The sequence below is a fragment of the Eretmochelys imbricata genome, chromosome 20 (genome assembly GCF_965152235.1).
Source record: "Eretmochelys imbricata isolate rEreImb1 chromosome 20, rEreImb1.hap1, whole genome shotgun sequence".
NCBI lineage: Eukaryota > Metazoa > Chordata > Testudines > Cheloniidae > Eretmochelys > Eretmochelys imbricata.
The window spans coordinates 19,610,924-19,628,018 of record NC_135591.1 but is presented as its reverse complement, the minus strand read 5'-3'; the positions used below and the strand labels follow the sequence as shown (position 1 = coordinate 19,628,018).

The window sequence follows — 17,095 nt, the reverse complement described above, 5'->3', positions numbered from 1 at the left end:
ATGGCTCCCTCGCGCAGTTGCTATGCCACTCTGAAGACTGCAATGATTTGCTTCAACACCATTATCTTTGTAAGTCTGTGTTTTCAAACACAGGTTTATTTAGGTGTATTATGGTGGCACCAGGGTCCCATGGTGCCAGGGGCTGCACAGACCCAGAGTGAGAGGCAGTCCTGCCCTGAAGAGCTTACAGCCTAACCAGGCACTAGGTGAGAGGGGAAACTGAGGCACAGAGCGGGGAAGAAACTCGTTCACGGTCACGCAGCAGGTCTGGGGCAGAGCAAAGGATAAAAGCTGCCAGTCCTGTGCCCAGAGTTCAGGGGCTCAATCCTCAGCCGGTGTAGATCTCTGTTGACACTGATGGCGCTGCAATGATTTACATCAACGGGGGATCTGGCCCTCGGCATTCAGGTAACATTCTCGTCTCTCCACGGCTGGTCAGAACTCTGGGTTGTGTTCAGCAGCCTCTGTTCAGTTCTTGGTGGGCAGACCTGAGCGGGGAGGAGGGACTGGCCATGGAATGGCACAGAGGGGCTGGCTCTCAGTGATGTTCACGGCCCCCCAGCCTGGCCCTGGCATCTTTGCTCCTCGCCCCGGGTGAATTGGGGGAATGGCCGGAGTGCTCGAGCTGAAGGGCCAATGCACGCCCTAGCATGCACACACAAACACACGCATATACGTTTATTGTCACCCTAGGTTGTCGGCTGCACCTTGGTTGCGCTGGGCCTGTGGATTAAACTGGAAAGCACCTCCTTCGTCAGGGTCCTGGGCTCCACCTCGGTGAACTTTGTCCACATCGGGTACTTCTGCATCGTGGTGGGCATCGTGGTGGCCATGCTGGGGTTCATGGGGTGCTGGGGTGCAGCGAAAGAGAGCAGGTGCCTCTTGCTGATGGTGAGTACACACAGCTGCTCTCAGCTGGGGCGGAGTCCCGGACCGCGAGGACAGGGCTGCAGACCTTTCCTGCTTGAGCTGGGGGGGGGTCAAGTGTGCCGTTACGATGCACCCATTGCCACAGCCACGTGATTTACCCCAGCTGGGGATCTGGGTTCCTAAATTTGGCCCTAACTATGCTTTAGACTCTAACTAAACAGTGGTCTCCCTTGCAGTCACAAGCTATTTTTTCCCATCCTTAGCGTGTGAAACTCACGTCTGTTCAGACGGAGCGGGACAAGATCCACACACCACTTAAGTCCTTTGGCAGCTTATGTGGTCCCCAGTGCGCTCTGTTCTGGGGGGACTTTGACCATGTGTGCCCTGCTTTCTACCCACGGGAAAGCTTTGTTTAGGAGACAGCCTCTCAGTCAGCAGCGGTCACGACTCTTATGGACGGGCATGACCTCCTGACCCCTGTTCACCTTCATTTGGGCAGCCCCAGCCCCTCTGGGCTAAATCCTTTTACTGCAGTGTAAATTTGCCTCTTGTGTTTCACTTCGCAATCCCTGCACCTTCATCCCGAATGAATCTGAGCGTGAACAAGGCCTCCGCTGTGTGCACTCACAGCAACCTTCCAATTTCCTTCCACACCCCTCTCTCACAGTACTTCTTAATAATGCTGGTCATCTTCATCGCCGAAATCACAGCAGCCGTCATCGTTTTCGCTTTCACTCAGTTTGTGAGTATCAAGAATTCCCTTCTGGTGTGGGAAATTCTCATTTTCCTTGACAAAGCTGCAGGCCCCGATCCTACAAAGAAGAGTCGCTTGGGATCGGGTCCTTTTTCCAAACAGGGAGACATTTCCAAAGGGAAGTTAAGTGGCCAATTTTTGTGAGTATCTTGGAAAATCTAGGAGCCGCACGGGACCCTAAACATCTAGTGCTGCCCCTTTCCAATAGCACTGCTCCAAAGAACGAGCACAGAGTTTCCAAATCTGGAACTTTTGTTGACCAAATAAAAAATTGTTGACAAAATTTCCCCTCCAGGTTCTGATCATCTGGACTCTGAGAGCAGGAGGAATTCAGACTAACTCTTTTGTCAAAAATTTAATTGCACAAAAAGAAAAGAAAAAGGAAATCTCTCCCCACCCCTTGCATTTGAACCATCTCTGTCCCTCAAAACCAACTCATGGCTTTAACTGAGGTCTACCCACTCCCCATGCTTAACTGAGTAAAAGGTTCCTCTTTGCTTTAGAATTATTCCTACCGCATTATTCTTATTCTTTGTAAAAGAAAATTTAAATATGAGTGATTATCCTTTGGCTTGGATATACATTTACAAAACTAAGGCCCAGATCCTGTACAGATTCACAGAGTTTAAGGCTAAAATGGATGGTTATCATAGAATATCAGGGTTGGAAGAGACCTCAGGAGGTCATCTAGTCCAACTCCCTGCTCAAAGCAGGACTGATCCCCAATTTTTGCCCCAGATCCCAAATGGCCCCCTCAAGGACTGAATTCACAACCCTGGGTTTAGCAGGCCAATGCTCAAACCACTGACCTATCCCTCCCCCTGATCTAGTGCGACTTCCAGCATAACACCGTCCAGAAAATTTCACCTAGTTATTCCTGTATCCAGACCAGTAACCTCTAGTTGCGTGAGCGACTCCTCTAGAAAGGTGTGCTGCCCTATGCCTGGGGAATCTGATCCACTGGCTAGTTACCCTACCTGTTAAGTACCTGTACCTTACTTCCACGCAGGCTTCACTTTACACCCCACTGCAGGAGCAATAGATGTCATGTTAAGTGCGTGAGTAAATCTTTGCAGGATTGGGGCCCACCCTAGGGCCAAAGTGAGCTCGCTAGTCTGAGACTGGCCCGCAGCTGCATTGCGGTCAGCTTTTACCAGCCCAGCGTAACACTTTACTGTCTCTGGGCTAGATCTTTAGCGGGTGGACATCAGCTCAGTTCTGCTGAGCTCGGTGAAGCTATGCGGATTTACCCTCCCTGAAAGTGTTTGGCCACACTTTGGCACCAGACGGGATCTGAGGAGAAAATATTTCCTGGTCTAGCCCTGTTTCATTCCCCCCGTTTAAGGCTCGCAGTATCGTCCTAGACAAATCACTGACTGCCTTGAAGAAGAAATACAGCGGCTACAAACACGATGATATCGTGTCCTATGGATGGAATGCATTCATGCTGAAGGTAGGGGACCCTCTGCCCCCCAAACCTCCTGTTTCAATGGACTCAACACATTTTCCCCACAGTCTTATTAGATGCATTACGGTAGCTCCGAGAGTCCCCACCCAGTGTCCCTGGTGCTGCACATACACAGTGACAGTCCCTGCTGTGACGAGGTGGTGTGAGAGGAAGGACAGTCTAGTGGTTAGGACAGAAAATCCTGGTTCAATTCCCTTCTCTCCCACGCACTCCCTGTGTGACCTGGCGCCAGTCACCTGGACTCTCTGGGCAACAGTTCCCCATTGGTACCATGCGGATCGTAGCCGAGAGGTTGGGAGGAGATGCCCAGCTGGTACGGTGATGGGTCCATGTACACGCCTCAGACAGAGAGCAGAATTTACAATCTAAAGAGGCAGGCCAGGCGAAAGGGAGGCTGGTTGTGTGCCCACCCTACAACTAGGAAAAGAGACACACAGATTCGCCCAAGTGGTTCTGTAACACAGCTGGGAATTGGGTCCCAGGGCAGCATCTTAACCACATGCCCTTCAACGCAAGCGTTGAGCGAGTCTCCGGGCTGGATCCTCTGTGTGAATCAGCGCTGCTCTGGCCACAAAGCAGTCAAGCCGATACACATGTGCTGAGGATCTGCTGTGTAGATTTTTTGGGCCAGAAGTTTCACACAGTCTCAGGCCAGACGGGATAGCCAGTCTGAGCTCCCGTTCAGCACAGGCCACTAAGCTCCACGCAGTGACTAGTTAGATCAAAGCATCCTAATCCTCAGAGACAACCCTCTTGTGAGCCACAGGCAGAGAACAGGGAGTGACCAGGAGTGACCAGTGCCTACAGACCCTGCCGTGGCAGGGAACTGATTGGGTGAGACAAACCCCGGGACCCCAGTAGCGACCCGCACCCCACACTGCGGAGGAAGGTGAAAAAATCCTGTCAATCTGAGCTGGGGTTTCTTTCCAACCCCAAATCTGGCAACCTCGAGCATGTGAGTGAGACGCACCAGCCAGATGGAGGTGCCTCTGTACCAGCTCAGAGCACTGGTCCATCCCGTCTGGTGTCCCATCTCCCGCTGTGGTTGATTTCTGGAACTTCAGAAGAAGGTGGAAAAACCCCACCCCAGAATACAAGATGGGATGATTTTGCTTATCTTGTCTGACCTGTCAACCACAGGCCTCAGAATTTCACCCAGCGTTTACAACTCAGGCATTTGATAGCAATTGAATCATAGAATCATAGAAGATAAGGGTTGGAAGAGACCTCAGGAGGTCATATAGTCCAACTGAAGGGTTAAATGTACTTCTCCTCTGGTAAAAATCACCATTTGAACAAAGGGGCATTGAGGAAATTCTGCCAGGATACCGCAGGGAAGGGGAGGTAGAAAGGAAAAACTAACTGTTCAAGACCCTGGCCTTTAACAAACCCTGTTGTGTGTCGTTCCTAGCTGAACTGCTGTGGGGTTCATAACTACACAGACTTTTCTGGCTCTGCCTTTCAAATACGGACCAACCTGACTTATCCCAAAAGCTGCTGCAAAGATCCAATGAGCTTGGCATGCAACGGACACAACGTCAGCAGCGTGGTCATCAACCAGGAGGTCGCAGCCCAGTTTGGAAGTTGAAAAGGAAACCGTGGGAATAGTGCTGTTAAAAACCTAGCCTGTGTCTGCTGGAGTTGAAGGGAGCAAGGGAGCACGTGGGGGGAGGGACCAGCACCCTGATCTTGCAGAGAATGCTGCATGAATGTCTCCCTGCACTCACAGGGATCTCATGGCAGGATCAGTGCCTATGTGCTCTAAATTCAAAACCAGAAAGCCCCTTGTAGACTCCTTAACTGAAGGTCGTGGGCCTAGTGGGCAGGGCACTGGGTTGGCTCTTCCTGCAGCACGACTTTAGGCAAGCCACTCCCCCGTGCCTCAGTTTCCCTCTCTGTAAAGAGTGGGGGAATAACGATACAGACGTCTTTTGGAAAGTGCTTTGAGATCTATGGATTTAGGCACAGGCATAGGCCGGTGGCCAGTCAGCCACACAGGGGCTAATTCCACCCACCCCTTGTGACGGGAAGATACAATAGTTTGCACAGCAAGTGTGTTGAAGCCAATGGGATTCCACCGGGGGATGGGTAACCATTGCTTTTTGTTTCCAATTACTCTTAAAGCAGCCTACACCTCACTGTCATTTTTACCCTTCAGGGCTGCTTCCACAAGCTGGTTTCCCTGGTCAAAGAGAAGAGCCTATTGCTCGGCGGAGCTGCCACCGGAGCTGCCCTGCTGGAAGTGAGTTGAACCCAAGTTAGCCTTAAAGGGACGTGTCCACTTTTAAGTACTCCAATGATGCACAATTAGCCAGCTGTGCACAGATCGACCATGGGTATGTGCAGTGCCTAACACAGTGGGGCCCTGACCTCAGTTAGATGCTAGGGGGTTACACATAAACCTAAGAACATAAGAATGGCCAGACTGGGTCAGACCAATGGTTCATCTAGCCCAGTATCCTGTCTTCCGACAGTAGCTGGTGCCAGATGCTTCAGAGGGAATGAACAGAACAGGGCAATCATCAAACAATCCAATCCCCGTTGTCCAGTCCCAGCATCTGGCAGTCAGAGGTTTAGGGACACCCAGAGCACTGGGTTGCATCCCTGACTATCTTGGCTAATAGCCGCTGATGGGCCTATCCTCCAGGAACTTATCTTATTCTTTTCTCAACCCAGTTATACTTTTGGCCTCCACAGTATCCCTTGGCAGTGAGTTCCACAGGTTGTGTGAAGAATTACTTCCTTTTGTTTGTTTTAAACGTGCTGCCTTTTAATTTCATTGGGTGACCCCTAGTTCATGTGTTATGTGATGAGCTAAATAACACTTCCTTATTTGCTTTCTCCACACCAGTCATTATTTTGTAGTCCTCTATCGTATCCCCCTTAGTTATCTCCTTTCTACGCTGAACTGTCCTAGTCTTTAAAATCTCTCCTCATATGGAAGCTGTTCCATATCCCTGATCATTTTTATTGCCCTACACTTTTTCCAATTCTATATAACATTTTTGAGATGGGGTGACCAGAACTGCACGCAGTATTCAAGACGTGGGCATACCGTGGATTTCTATAGAGGCAATAGGATATTTTCTGTCATATGATCTATCCCTTTCCGAATGATTCCCAACATTCTGTTCGCTTTTTTGACGGCCGCTGCACATTGAGTGGATATTTTCAGAGAACTCTCCACAATGACACCAAGATCTCTCTCTTGAGCGGTAACAGCTAATTTAGACCCCATCATTTACATGTATAGTTGGGATTATGTTTTCCAATGTGCATTACTTTGCATTTATCAACATTGAATTTCATCTGCCATTTTGTTGCCCAGTCACCCAGTTTTGTGAGATCCCTTTTTAACTCTTCACAATCAGCTTTGCACTTAACTATCTTCAGTAAATTTGTATTGTCTACAAACTTTGCCTTGTCACTGTTTACCCCTTTTTCCAGATCAGCTATGGATATGATGAACAGCACTGGTCCTAGTACAGACCCTTGGTCAACCTCGCTAGTTACCTCTCTCCACTGTGAAAATTGATCATTTATTCCTACCCTTTGTTTCCTGTCTGTTAACTAATTATTGATCCATGAGAGAACCTTCCCTCTTATCTCATGACTTCCTACTTCGCATAAGAGCTTTTGGTGAGGGACCTTGTCAAAGGCTTTCGGAAAGTCCAAGTACACTATATCCACTGGATCACCCTTGTCCACGCTTGTTGAACCTCTCAAAGAATTCTAGTAGATTGGGGAGGCATGATTTCCCTTTACAACAGCTGTGTTGACTCTTCCCCAGCAAATTGTGTTCATCTATGTTTCTGACAATTCTGTTCTTTACTGTAGTTTCAACCAATTTGCCTGGTACTGAAGTTAGGCTCACGAGCCTGGAATTGTCAGGATCACCTCTGGATCCTTATTTAAACATCGGCGTCACATTAGCTATTCTCCAGTCATCTGGTACAGAAGCTAATTTAAGCGATGGGTTACATGCCACAGTTAGTCGTTCTGCAATTTCACATTTGAGTTCCTTCAGAACTCTTGAGTGATACCACCTGGTCCTCGTGACTTCTTATTGTTTGATTTATCAATTTGTTACAAAACCTCTACTGACACCTCAATCGGGGATAGTTCCTCAGATCTGCCGCCTAAAAAGAATGGCTGAGGTGTGGGAATCTTTCTCACATCCTCTGCAGTGAAGACTGATGCAAAGAATTGACTTAGCTTCTCTGCAACAGCCTTGTCTTCCTTGAGTGCTTCTCTTACTTTTTTTTTATTTGGGGTATACATTTAGTTTGAGCCTCTGTTATGGTGTTCTTAAAAAGTTTCCATGCAACTTGCAGGCATTTCACTCTTGTGATTGTTCCTTTTAATTTCCAAATTAACTAGCTTCTTCATTTTTGCATAGTCCCCTTTCTGAAGTTTCTTGTTCCTGTGGTGGGTTTCTTTGGTATTTTCCCCTAATAAGAAAAGGAGTACTTGTGGCACCTTAGAGACTAACAAATTACTCCTTTTCCTTTTACAGACTAACACGGCTGCTCCCCTAATAAGGATGTTAAATTTAATAACATTATGGCTGCTGTTACCAAATGGTTCATCTATATTCACCTCTTGGACCAGATCCTGTGCACCACTCGGGACTGAATCAAGAATTACCTCTCCCCTTGTGGGTTCCAGGAGAAGCTGCTCAAAGAAGTAGTCATTAATGATGTCTAAAAATGTTATCTCCACATCCCATCCAGAGGTGACATGTTCCCAGTCAACGGGGGGATAACTGAAATCCCCCATTATTATTATATTTTCTGTGTTTGTAGCCTCTCTAATCTCCCTGAGCATTTCACAGCGATTATCACCATCCTGGTCAGGTGGCCGGTGGTATATGCTATGCTCTTATTACACAAGCACAATTGTGTTTGATTCATTTAAGATTTTCACTATATTTGGCTCGATGCTTTCTTTCACATACAGTGCCGCTCGGCCACCTGCCCCACCTACTCTGACATTCCAATCTATTTTGTACCCTGGCATTCCCGGGTCTCATTGAATATCATCATTCCACCAAGTGTCTGTGATGCCTGTTATATCAATATCATTTACTACCAGGCACTCAAGTTCACCCATCCTGGTAGTTAGACTTCTTGCATTTGTGTACAAGCATTTATAAAATATGTCAATATTTAGTTGCCTGCCTTCATGTGGGGTAACTGAATGGGACTCTTTTTCACTCAAAAACCAGTCGGAGAACACCTCAACCGCCCTGGTCACTCAGTTACAGACCTAAAAGTCGCAATACTCCAACAAAAATACTTCAAAAACAGACTCCAACGTAAGACTGTTGAATTGGAATTAATTTGCAAACTGGACACCATTAAATTAGGCTTGAATAAAGACTGGGAGTGGACGGGTCATTACACAAAGTAAAAACTATTTCCCCTTGCTAATTTTTCCCCTACTGTTACTCACAGCTTCTTGTCAACTGTTGGAAATGGGCCATCCTGATTATCCCTACAAAAGTTTTTTTTCTCCTGCTGATAATAGCCCACCTTAACTGATTAGTCTCGTTATAGTTGGTATGGCAACACCCATTTTTTCATGTTCTCTCTGTATATATCTTCCTGCTGTATTTTCCACTCCATGCATCCGATGAAGTGGGTTTTAGCCCACGAAACCTTATGCCCAAATAAATTTGTTAGTCTCTAAGGTGCCACAAGTACTCCTGTTCTTTTTGCTGATACAGACTAACACGGCTGCTAGTCTGAAACCTGTCATTTGACTGTTTCTCTTCAGTTCCTACCTGTACTTTATCAAGTTCTATCCTCTCCTCTTTACTAGGCTATATAGTACCCCCTTTAATAAATCCTCCCCTAAGGGATGTTTCCATCCAAACTGGATCCTCCTCTGCACCTGTCAGCTTTCCCCCAGCCCTTAGTTTAAAAACTCCTCTATGACCCTTTTAATTTTACATGCCAGCAACTTAGTTCCATGTTGGTTTAGGTGGAGCCTATCGGTCTGTATAGAATCCTCCTTTCACAAAAGGTTTCCCAGTTCCTAATAAACCTAAATCTCTACTCTGAACACCATTGTCTCATTCAGTCATTGAGACCCTACCGTTCTGCCTGTCTAACTGGCCCTGTACACAGAACTGGAAGCATTTCAGAGAATGCTACCATGGAGGTCCTGGACTTTAATCTCTTACCTAACAGCCTAAATTTGGCCTCCAGGACCAATTTCCTACCCATCCCTATGTCTTTGGTACCTAGAAGTACCAAAAATGTATGTAACAATAATCATGAGTTTAGATGCCAGTCTTTAGGCACCAAGGTTGGAAAATTTTTGACATAATCCTTAAGACTTTTATTCATTCCTTCTATATTTTTTCTCTCCCACTGCAGCTAGCAGCTATGATAGTCTCCTTAATCCTGTACGTTAAACTGGTATGACAACATTTGAAGAAACACAGAAGGACTGAAGCAATCGGTTCCATTTCCCAAACACCTGGAAGTTTGTTCCATCGGGGCCGGGAGGGCAGACGGGCGGACACACACTGCACTGCATTGCAGCAAAGCTGAAATAGTACCAAGCACTCACGATCCTGCCCCATGGCCGTCACTGGGACTTTGCCACTGACTTCCGTAGGAGCAGGACCATTCATTTGTCCAGTTTTCCAGCTCCATATTCACATAACAGGAAATCCTGGGAGCCATATCAATATGCAGGATCAAAGTGTCTCCAGAGCTGTGAATATGGAAACCACTCTACACATGTGTGGTTATTAGTGATTAATATACTGAAATCTGTATATTTTTTAATTCTCCATCCCCTTGGGGGGAAAATACCATTTAAACAGAGATAATAAAAATGGGGAGATTGATTGCTAGAGTCTCTGGGTTTTTAAATGTCTCATCTTCCTAAAATACCAATCAACAGCTTGCTTACCTGTCTGAGTAGAAATCAGGTTTTAATTCTGCACTGGCAGGTGTCTTTTTGCCAGAGGCCTGGAAAGGACTGAGAAGGGGATAGCCACTTTCATACCACTGAAAATAAAAGGAGAGAGAATGATGTTGGGGTTAAGGGACAGGACCAGGGCTATGTCACATTAGCAATGCTTGATCAGTTTAGGAATGCTAATATACTATATGGCAACGCGCTCCTAGGGCAGACACAGCTATGCTGGCAAAGAGGTACAGTTTATTCCAAAGTGCAGTTTTGCTGGTATAACTGTGTCTACACTCGCAAAAAGAAAAGGAGTACTTGTGGCACCTTAGAGACTAACCAATTTATTTGAGCATGAGCTTTCGTGAAGTGAGCTGTAGCTCACGAAAGCTCATGCTCAAATAAATTGGTTAGTCTCTAAGGTGCCACAAGAACTCCTTTTCTTTTTGTGTCTACACTAGGAACTTCTGTGGACATAACTGTCAGTCAGAGGTCCCACCTCTTCCCACCGCTGACTGACACAGCTATGCCAGTAGAGGTCTCTAGCGTAGATGCGGCCTAGGGCTCTGGAGGTTTTAAGGCCAGAAGGGACTATTGTGATTATGACGGGTTGGGTCACAGAAACCCCCTTGTGACAGCCACCTGATGTACCTAGACTACCTCTGAGCCCGTTTTCCCTGTCAGCTTGGGACTTCAGTACCTTGCCTTGTTTGAGCCAGACACGCTCGCCTCCTGCAAACACAGATCCAAGTCTCAGCCACGTCCCCCACAAGCTGCAGGCTTAACTGAAAACAGCTCAAGAAGTGCTTCTACCTCCAGCACTCGGATACCCAGCTCCCAATGGGGTCCAATCCCCAAATAAATCCATTTTACCCTGTATAAAGCTTATACAGGGTAAACTCATAAATTGTTCGCCCTCTATAACACTGATAGAGAGATATGCATAGCTGTTTGCCCCCTCCCCCACAGGTATTAATATTTACTCTGGGTTAATTAATAAGTAAGAAGTGATTTTATTAAATACAAAAAGTAGGATTTAAGTGGTTCTAAGTAATAACAGACATAACAAAGTGAATTACCAAGCAAAATAAAATAAAGCACACAAGTCTAAGCCTAATACAGTAAAAACTAAATGCAGGTAAATCTCACCCTCAGAGATGTTCCAATAAGCCTCTTTTACAGACTAGACTTCCTCCTAGTCTGGGTCCAGCAATCATTCACACCCCTGTAGTTACTGTCCTTGTTTCAGTTTCTTTCAGGCATCTCCTTGGGGTGGAGAGGCTATCTTTTGTGCCATCTGAAGACAAAATGGAGGGGCTTCCCCAGGGGCTTGTATAGTCTCTCTCTTGTGGGTGGAAACCCCTTCCCCTCTCCTAAGGAGAATCCAGCTCCAAGATGGAGTTTTGGAGTCACATGGGCAAGTCACATGTCCATCCACAACTCAGTTCCTTACAGGCCAATGTCACATTCCCAGGAAAGCTCGGATATGGATTGGCATCTCTCAAAGTTCATTGTTAGCTTAAGTGTTTCTTGATTGGGCACTTACTGAGAATAGTCTTTTCTCAAAAAGCTGACCAACTGCTTCACTGAGGGTACTTAAAATCAGACAAGTACATAGCCAATATTCATAACTTTGAATACAAAAATGATATATGCATATAAACAGGATGAATATATTCAGTAGATTTAACCTTTGCAGAGATATGTTACATGGCATATCTAGCATAAAACATATTCCAGTTATGTCATATTTACACTCATAAGCATACTTCTATAAAGCATTATGGGGTGCAACATCACAGTGATTATCTAGTCTGACCTCCTGTATAACACAGGCCAGGGAACTCCCAAAAGACTCCTGCATATAGCCCATCACTTCTGGTTCTGACACAGGTACAGTTACAGAAAGCAGATACCCCTCTCATCAGGTCAGTGACCTTCTTCCCGGTGTCAAAACCAAATGCAAATAAACCATAAGCCCAGCCACCAAAAGCCCAACCAGTGAATAACACACCCCAGGGCCTGTGTCTAGGAGGAAGACCTAGAAAACCCAGATGGAAGAGAGGGTTGTTGTGCCTTTCTCATGGCCCTGGTGGACAGCAACCTTGGGGCAGAGGCTGGGGAGTGCCGACAACTATGAGGGGAGAGGTAATGGCCTCAGGTGGGGGCAGTGACAACTACAGAGGGCAGAGGTACAGGCCGGGGGCGGGGGAGGGACAACCATGAGGGCAGAGGGCAGAGGTAAAATCCCATGGGAAACAAGTCTAAGGGGCAAAACAATTCAAGACAGTTGGCAGTTTTTCAAAGAGACATTATTAAGGGCGCAAGAGCAAACTATCCCACTGCATAGGAAAGACAGGAAGTATGGCAGGAGACCACCCTGGCTTACCCAGGAGATCCTCAATGATCTGAAACTCAAAAAAGAGTCCTGCAAAAAGTGGAAACTCAGTCAAATGACAAAGGATGAATATAAACAAATAACACAAGTACGTAGGGACAAAATTAGAAAAGCCAAGGCACAAAATGAGATCAAACTAGCTAGGGACATAAAAGGAAACAAGAAAACATTCTACAAATACATTAGAAGCAAGAGGAAGACCAAGGACAGAGCAGGCCCATTACTCAATGATGGGGGAAAGACAATAACAGAAAATGTGGAAATGGCAGAAGTGCTTCATGACTTCTTTGTTTCGGTTTTCACCAAGAAGGTTGGTGTGGATTGGACGTCTAACATAGTGAATGCCAGTGAAAATGAGATAGGATCAGAGTCTAAAATAGGGAAAGAACAAGTCAAAAATTACTTAGACAAGTTAGATGTCTTCGAATCACCAAGGCCTGATGAAATGTATCCGAGACTACTCAAGGAGCTGACTGAGGAGATATCTGAGTCATTAGCAATTGTCTTTGAAAAGTCATGGAAGACGGGAGACATTCCAGAAGACTGGAAAAGGGCAAATATAGTGCCCATCTATAAAAAGGGACATAAGGACAATCCAGGGAATTACAAACCAGTCAGCTTAACTTCTGTACCCGGAAAGATAATGGAGCAAATAATTAAGCAATCAATTTGCAAACACCTGGAAGATAATAAGGTGATGAATAACAGTCAGCATGGATTGGTCAAGAACAAATCGTGTCAAACCAACCTGATAGCTTTCTTTGACAGGGTAACAAGCCTTGTGGATAGGGGAGAAGCGGTAGATGTGGTATATCTTGACTTTAGTAAGGCTTTTGGTACTGTCTCACATGTCCTTCTCATAAACAAACTAGGGAAAATCAACCTAGATGGAGCTACTATAAGGTGGGTGCATAACTGGTTGGAAAATCGTTCCCAGAAAGTAGTTATCAGTGGTTCACAATCAGGCTGGAAGGGCATAACGAGTGGGGTCCCGCAGGGATCAGTTCTGGGTCTGATTCTGTTCAATGTCTTCATCAATGGTTTAGATAATAGCATAGAGAGTCCACTTATAAAGTTTGCAGACGATACCAACCTGGGAGGGGTTGCAAGTGCTTTGGAGGATAGGATTAAAATTCAAAATGATCTGGACAAACTGGAGAAATGGTCTGAGGTAAATAGGATCAAATTCAATAAGGGCAAAATGGGAAATGACTGCCTCGGAAGGAGTCCTGCGGAAAGAGACCTGGGGGTTGTAAGGATTCCGCCAGAAGCCCTCAGATGACCCCAGGACACAGCAAAGACAGAACGCAGAAACAGCAAGTTAAAGGGACAAGCTGATGCAAACAGCAAGGCAAAGATGCCAGCTTGCAAAGAGGAAGTCCTGCGGGAGCGGTGCATTTTATGTACGGTGACGAACAAGTTAACAAGAACAAAATGTAACAAGCAATATAAAGTTTGCAAGCAGCAAAAAGACGTTAGCAGCAAAAATGCTTATAATAGATGCAAGCGCTTAACACAGTCTACACGCTGGGCCAGTCAGAGATGGGCAAAAGGCACAGACCAAAACAAGTAAAAGGGTATATAAGGATACCAGGTTCAGCACAAAGTGTGCTTCCACCGGTATTGCAGACCTGGGAAGAAGGTAAAAGGTCGTGCTGACTTGTTCCACCTCGGAAGAGGCTCAGCGCAATGGACTGGTAACGTATTAACTTGCTTGCTTGAGTATAGGGACGCCTGTAGGGAACTAGCTGGTGTTTTCACCTTGCGCAGGGAAGCGCAATGTGTTAGAAACTGAAACTGAGAAATGAAAATAAAGCCTGCTATTAAAAGCTCTCTGGTTATTGACTGTTCAGAGTCATTTGACGTAGAGTCCCAAACAGAGGCTACAGGGGACAACTGGGACCCAAGCTTTCTCTGGGGAGGTTTCCTTTGGTGGTAGGGATTTTTGGGTGGTGTTACCGTTACTGTCACCTTATTCGGATTATTATTCCTCTTTTACGCTTTGGCTGTGGCATATTACCTGTAAATGTACATCGCCTTTGGTTGGAGCCCTAACAGAACCAAACTAGCAATTATCTCTGCACCCGCTGTGGACCCCGTCCCAGAGGACGATTGGGATACTGTGTATTTTTCAGGTAACGGAGCCCCAATTCCAGCTCTGCAGAGCACTGCCTTAGGCCCATTGTTGGTACAATCCCCTGGTTGGGTTTGGCGAGTCCATTATGTCCCCCGACCTGCACCTGGACCCTATGTCACACAACTGAATGAGCAAGGGCAGCTTCTGCATCAGGAACTAGACGACTTCCTCCCTTAGGCACCCGCGTATATCACCCCCTTTATGAAAATCAGTTGTGGTTTTATACCCCCATGCCAGCCCCTCCTCTAGAATAACTTAAATTCGCCACGAGATGGGTTGTGACGTCCATTCGCCACCTGACCATCACAGGGGTCATAGTGGATCACAAGCTAAATATGAATCAACAGTGTAACGCTGTTACAAAAAAAGCAAACATCATTCTGGGATGTATTAGCCGGAGTGTTGTAAGCAAGACATGAGAAGTAATTCTTCCGCTGTACTCTGCGCTGATTAGGCCTCAACTGGAGTATTGTGTCCAGTTCTGGGTACCACATTTTAGGAAAGATGTGGACAAATTGGAGAAAATCCAGAGAAGAGCAACAAAAATGATTGAAAGTCTGGAAAACCTATGAAGTTTGGACCTATGAGGGAAGATTGAAAACACTGGTTTGTTTAGTCTGGAAAAGAGAAGACAAGAGAAGACTGAGAGGGGACATGAGAACAGTTTTCAAGTACATAAAAGGTTGTTACAAGGAGGAGGGAGAAAATTTGTTCTTCCTAACCTCCGACGCTAGGACAAGAAGCGATGGGCTTAAATTGCAGCAAGGGAGGTCTAGGTTGGACATTAGGAAAAACTTCCTGTCAGGGTGGTGAAGCACTGGAATAAGTTGCCCAGGAGGTTGTGGAATCTCCATCACAGGGGATTTTTAAGAGCAGGTTGGACAAACCCCTGTCAGGGATAGTCTAGATCAGTGGTTCCCAAACTTGTTCCGTGGCTTGTGCAGGGAAAGCCCCTGGCGGACCAGGCCGGTTTGTTTACCTGCCGTGTCCGCAGGTTCAGGTGATCGCGGCTCCCACTGGCCGCGGTTCGCCGCTCCGGGCCAATGGGGGCTGCGGGAAGTGGCGGCCAGCACGTCCCTCAGCCCGATGAATCCAACGAAGTGAGCTGTAGCTCCCGAAAGCTTCTGCTCAAATAAATTGGTTAGTCTCTAAGGTGCCACAAGTCCTCCTGTTCTTTCTGCGGATACAGACTAACGCGGCTGCTCCTCTGAAACCTTCCAGTCCTGTGATTCTGTAACTGGGGGAGGACCCAACAACCACAGGGCAGAGCTCCGAGCCTCCGGGGGACGACCACCACCGGGGCAGGGGTGGGAGCTGCGGGGAAAGAGCCGGAAATCTCTGCCTTGGAGATGGGGAGCAAAGGTCCCGGCCTCGTGGCTAGGTCAGAGGTCACAGGCTCAGGTAGGGGGCAAAGGTCACATCTTTAGAGCCGGGTCAGAGGTCACAGGCTCAGGTAGGGGCAAAGGTCACATCTTTCGAGCCGGGTCAGAGGTCACAGGCTCAGGTAGGGGGCAAAGATCACATCTTTAGAGCCGGGTCAGCGGTCACAGGCTCAGGTAGGGGGCAAAGGTCACATCTTTCGAGCCGGGTCAGAGGTCACAGGCTCAGGTAGGGGGCAAAGGTCACATCTTTAGAGCCAGGTCAGAGGTCACAGGCTCAGGTAGGGGGCAAAGGTCACATCTTTCGAGCCGGGTCAGAGGTCACAGGCTCAGGTAGGGGGCAAAGATCACATCTTGAGAGCTGGGTCAGAGGTCACAGGCTCAGGTAGGGGGCAAAGGTCACATCTTTCGAGCCGGGTCAGAGGTCACAGGCCGGAAAGGCCGCACTGAGGCAAAGGCCAGGGGCTGGCTAATGCTCCCAGAGCGCACCGGCGAGAGCGAGGCCACATGGGACATGCACAAGAGAAACCAGGGCCCAAAGGATTATGGGTAAACCGCTCTCTGAGCTGTCACCCCGCCTGGGCAATATACACTGGTGAAGCCCAGCTCACTTCCAATGTGATTGGCTGATGTAGCTGTCAATCTGGCCAGAGCTTCAATCACTCTCCACTTCTTTCCCTTCAAAGTCGTATTGGCTCATCCTCCAATAGGGAGGTAGATGGGATATATTACTTTTTATTGGCTTAGATGCCTGTCAATCAATATTAGACACACCCATCTATGCACCAATAAGGAGAGCCCTTGGGCAGTCTACATTTATGATTGGTTTACATACCTGTCACTCACTAATAAGAACCGCCCATGCATTGCACCGTCCAATAAAGAAGTAGCGTGTGGAATCCCTTCCCTGTGAATGGCTCAAATACCTGTCAATTAAATTCGCTCCTGCCTTTTCATCATTCAATAGGTGGGCCGGATAGGCCTGTCCTGGGCACTTGCCATCTTTGATTGGTCCATAAAAATGTCAATCAATTATAATATCAGCCCATCCTTAATCTTCTCCAATGGAAGTCCAAAAACGAGCAACATTTCATCTCTGACTGGCTTAATCCCATGTCAATCAATACAGGCACTCGCCTACTTGTTCTCCAATAATAAAGCAAAT

The 17,095-nt window shown here is 46.9% G+C and overlaps 1 protein-coding gene across 1 annotated transcript; it reads left to right on the top strand.

Annotated features, from left to right (window-relative positions):
• On the top strand, positions 1 to 9,523 carry TSPAN16 (tetraspanin 16). Its single transcript, XM_077838931.1, has 8 exons — positions 1 to 69; positions 694 to 891; positions 1,538 to 1,612; positions 2,970 to 3,077; positions 3,349 to 3,405; positions 4,504 to 4,656; positions 5,251 to 5,334; positions 9,476 to 9,523. The coding sequence occupies exons 1-8, from the start codon at positions 1 to 3 to the stop codon at positions 9,521 to 9,523; spliced, it is 792 nt and encodes a 263-aa protein (XP_077695057.1).
• The last annotated feature ends 7,572 nt before the right edge of the window (positions 9,524 to 17,095 follow it).

Excerpts from the sequence above, each read along its gene's own strand:
- TSPAN16 (XM_077838931.1), top strand. The coding sequence starts at position 1 with ATGGCTCCCTCGCGCAGTTGCTATGCCACTCTGAAGACTGCAATGATT. Across the intron at positions 1,613-2,969 it reads TTTTCGCTTTCACTCAGTTT|GCTCGCAGTATCGTCCTAGA; the intron begins GTGAGTATCAAG and ends CCCCCGTTTAAG. Across the intron at positions 3,078-3,348 it reads GGAATGCATTCATGCTGAAG|TTCCCCATTGGTACCATGCG; the intron begins GTAGGGGACCCT and ends TCTGGGCAACAG.